The sequence below is a fragment of the Poecilia formosa genome, unplaced genomic scaffold (assembly GCF_000485575.1).
Source record: "Poecilia formosa unplaced genomic scaffold, Poecilia_formosa-5.1.2 Scaffold351, whole genome shotgun sequence".
NCBI classification, from domain to species: Eukaryota; Metazoa; Chordata; class Actinopteri; order Cyprinodontiformes; family Poeciliidae; genus Poecilia; species Poecilia formosa.
This window is the reverse complement of record NW_006800290.1, coordinates 174,580-177,817: the sequence shown is the minus strand read 5'-3', so window position 1 is coordinate 177,817 and position 3,238 is coordinate 174,580. Positions and strand designations below refer to the sequence as shown.

Here is a 3,238-nt window from a genome sequence, read left to right as displayed (position 1 = left end):
ATCTGTCCATCCATCCATCTGTCCATCCATCCATCTGTCCATCCATCCATCTGTCCATCCATCCATCCATCCATCCATCCATCCATCTGTCCATCCATCCATCCATCTGTCCATCCATCCGTCTCTGACTTGGAGCAGCAGTTCAGTCTAATGGCACCAGCTTTAGTTCTCCTTTGTCCATAAACACTCTACCTGGTTCTTCTCTATGACCTCTCTGCCTTCCTCCTCCTCCTGCTCCTCCTCTCTCCTCTTCTTCCTCCTCCTCTTCCTCTCCTGCAGACACACTCATGAGCTGAAGCTCCACCAGCTGCTGGTCAGAGTCTGTGGCTGGGAGCAAGTTGAGCCGGTGTCGGTGGAAAAAGTGGGGGTTTTCTTCAGATATGCTGCTCCGGACAGAAACAACTCTTCAAGCATTGTGAGAACAAAACCAAAATAGCAGAATGTATGTGATGATTACAGACCTGCCATGTTGTTTTCCTCCCTCTCTGCCTCGCAGGTCGGCAGCCTGATCAGCAGGACCAACATCACCCATCCTCATGTTTATGTACGTTTGCTAACCAAAAACATCCTGAAAAAGTAAAATAATTCTGCAGCATATCCACGTTAAGGTTGTCATAGTCAAGCTAGCATAACTGACCTACTTCCTACTTTCTAGACATATTTTAAATAAAAACTTTTCACTGCGCTGAGATGCGATACTTTCAGACTTTATCTAGCATTGCGTCCATGTTTCAAATTTTTTGTGTCATTTTCCTGACTCATCGCATATCAGTGTTTTCTACTGTGATTTTACTCTGTGATCGTTTTTCCCTCAGTTCTCAGAGCTGCCCCCTGCCAGGGTGGTGTTTGCCATCATCATGGAGGGCAGCGCCCGGAAGGTCATCACCGTGCGCTCGGCCCTGATGGTGAAGAACCGCCTGGATGTTCAGATGGAGATCCGGATGGATAGTCCTTCTGCACCCGACAGTGAGGCTCCTTCCTTGCATCCTGCTGGGAGAATAAGATGCAGAACGGTTTTAAAATCTGTATTTATCTTCTGTTGTTTTGGACAGAGCCGGTGGTGCTGCCTCCCATCATGCCTGGCCAGGCGTTAGCCGTCCCCCTCCACCTGACCTCCTGGCGGCTGCAGGCCCGGCCTCAAGGCATGGGTCTGTTCTTCTGCAAGGTTCCGATCCACTGGACCAGCGTGGAGCAAACCGGAGAGGTCAAAAGCAGCAAGAGGGACTGCCAGTCAACTGATTTTGACGAGTCACCTGAACGTAACTTCAGGTAAATGCTGGGTGTTCACGGAGCCTTAAAAAGTAAAATCATGTATCTATAATTAAGTCCTTCAAATGTCTTAAAGGGGCAGCTTTATGTAAAACCTGCCAAATGACTGATGGGCTTCAAATTTTCCCATCGTTAAAAAACCCCCAAAAACAGTCAAATATGGAAAATATTCGGTTAATATTCCTCTGCATTTGATATATGCAACATTTTTATATCAGTTGAAGGTAACATGGTTCCTTGATTGTGCTCTAAAATGTTGCCTCTTTAAATGACCTGAAACATGTAAATTAATCTCATGGATTAAATTTTGTTACGGTGGGATTTAATCTTGTATATTCTACGTAGATTGTCTTTCTCACAGACTTTTCTGTACGGCAAAGGTTTGCGCTGCATGCAGATGTCTTCCTTCTGCCAGTGACTTGGAAGTGGATGAGGCTACTGCTAACTAGCTGCTAAAACACCCTTGCTAGTTAGCTAGCGAGCTCACAAACTATGTTATATGTGCTCTGTGAAAAGAAACTTGGTTCTTCTACTATATCAAATGCATGATTTTCTTTTCTACATTTCTGTAGTGATATAGTGCTTAAATTTAATTCATACAGGTCTTTAAAAGCCTTAAATTTGAGTTGGTGAATCCTGCAGAGTCCCTGAAATGCATCGTCTTCTTCTAGCCACCCCCAGAACCATTCCTGGTGTTTATTAATAAAATATTCTGGTTTCTGCAGATTCTGTGTGGTCATCAAGAAGGAGAACTTTCCAGAGCAGAAGCCGGCGAAGTCGCAGGCTTCCGGCGGCGCTCAGCAGATCTACCGGCAGCCGGGTCACACCATCTACCTGCTGCCCACCGTGGTGCTGACCAACCTGCTGCCCTGTGACCTCAACTTCTACATCAAAGGAACCAACATCAGAGGCTCTCTGAAGCCCAGAGAGGAGGCGGTGCTTCACTCTGCTGACACGTCCCAGAACATCGAGCTGGGTGGGGAAACTCGCTCTCTGACTGGTCTTTAGCCCAAAACGACCGCCCCTGTTCTCATGCTGGGCCCGATGTGTTTCCAGGAGTCCATCTGGAGAACTTCCCTGAATGCAAAGAGCTGGTGATTCCTCCTGGCACTCAGAACTACATGGTGGGCATGAGGCTGTACGACACCAACAAGCAGCAGCTGAGTCTCACCATCCGCATCGTCCTGAGAGCAAAAGGAGCGCTGAAGATCCTGGTCTCTGCTCCCTACTGGCTCATCAACAAGACCGGTAATCCTCACCTTTAGGCTTCAGTCTGCTGGTTCATTTACCTAAATAATGCAGAACATTACTGTAAATAGCTTTCAAAGGTGGATACAAGCATAAAAATGTTGTATTTCCCAGTATCTTCCAGATGGCTGCCATTCTTTAAACCATTTACCCATTTTCATGGCTTTGATGAACTTCATGTAACATCTTATGATGGGTATTTTTCTCGAACCTTAATAAAAGAACCACAGACAACATATATGAATTTTATGGCCAAACTTTTGCAAAAGGAGAAGACTCGGCAAACTGCTCCTCCGAGTCGTTCGCAGAGCGTTCTGCCTTCTTTCTGCTAGAGCCTTTATTTGGGAAAACAAAAGTCAGAAAAGACAAACAATAAGACAGATGGCAGCTCCATCTAACACTCAGGTCATCAGGCTTTTTCCCTTGAGAGCGAAATCTGGAGGGAACCATCAGTTTTCAGATTCAACACAGCAATCAAAAGGTTTTAGTACACCACGTCATTACTGATTAATATTAGACTGAATGTTGATTAACTATTGATTAGCATAAATAATTTTCCATGACAACCAAGTTGGCTGTCTTGGAAAATCCAAAAATAATAAGAAAATGTGATTTCTATGCGTCTAAGAATGTGTGACTGTACAGTAGGGCTGAAACGATTCCTCGAATGATTCGAGTACCTCGATTACTAAAATTCCTCGAGGAAAATTTACCTGCCTCG

At 45.2% G+C, this 3,238-nt stretch overlaps 1 protein-coding gene across 1 annotated transcript in view; it reads left to right on the top strand.

Moving 5' to 3' along the window:
• Window positions 1-3,238, top strand: part of vps13d (vacuolar protein sorting 13 homolog D) — a 52,821-nt gene that overhangs the window by 34,007 nt on the left and 15,576 nt on the right. Inside the window, 6 exon segments of the mRNA XM_007574408.2 lie at window positions 136-415; window positions 497-544; window positions 816-966; window positions 1,053-1,269; window positions 1,995-2,245; window positions 2,326-2,517. Coding sequence (XP_007574470.1) covers window positions 136-415; window positions 497-544; window positions 816-966; window positions 1,053-1,269; window positions 1,995-2,245; window positions 2,326-2,517 — 1,139 coding nt within the window.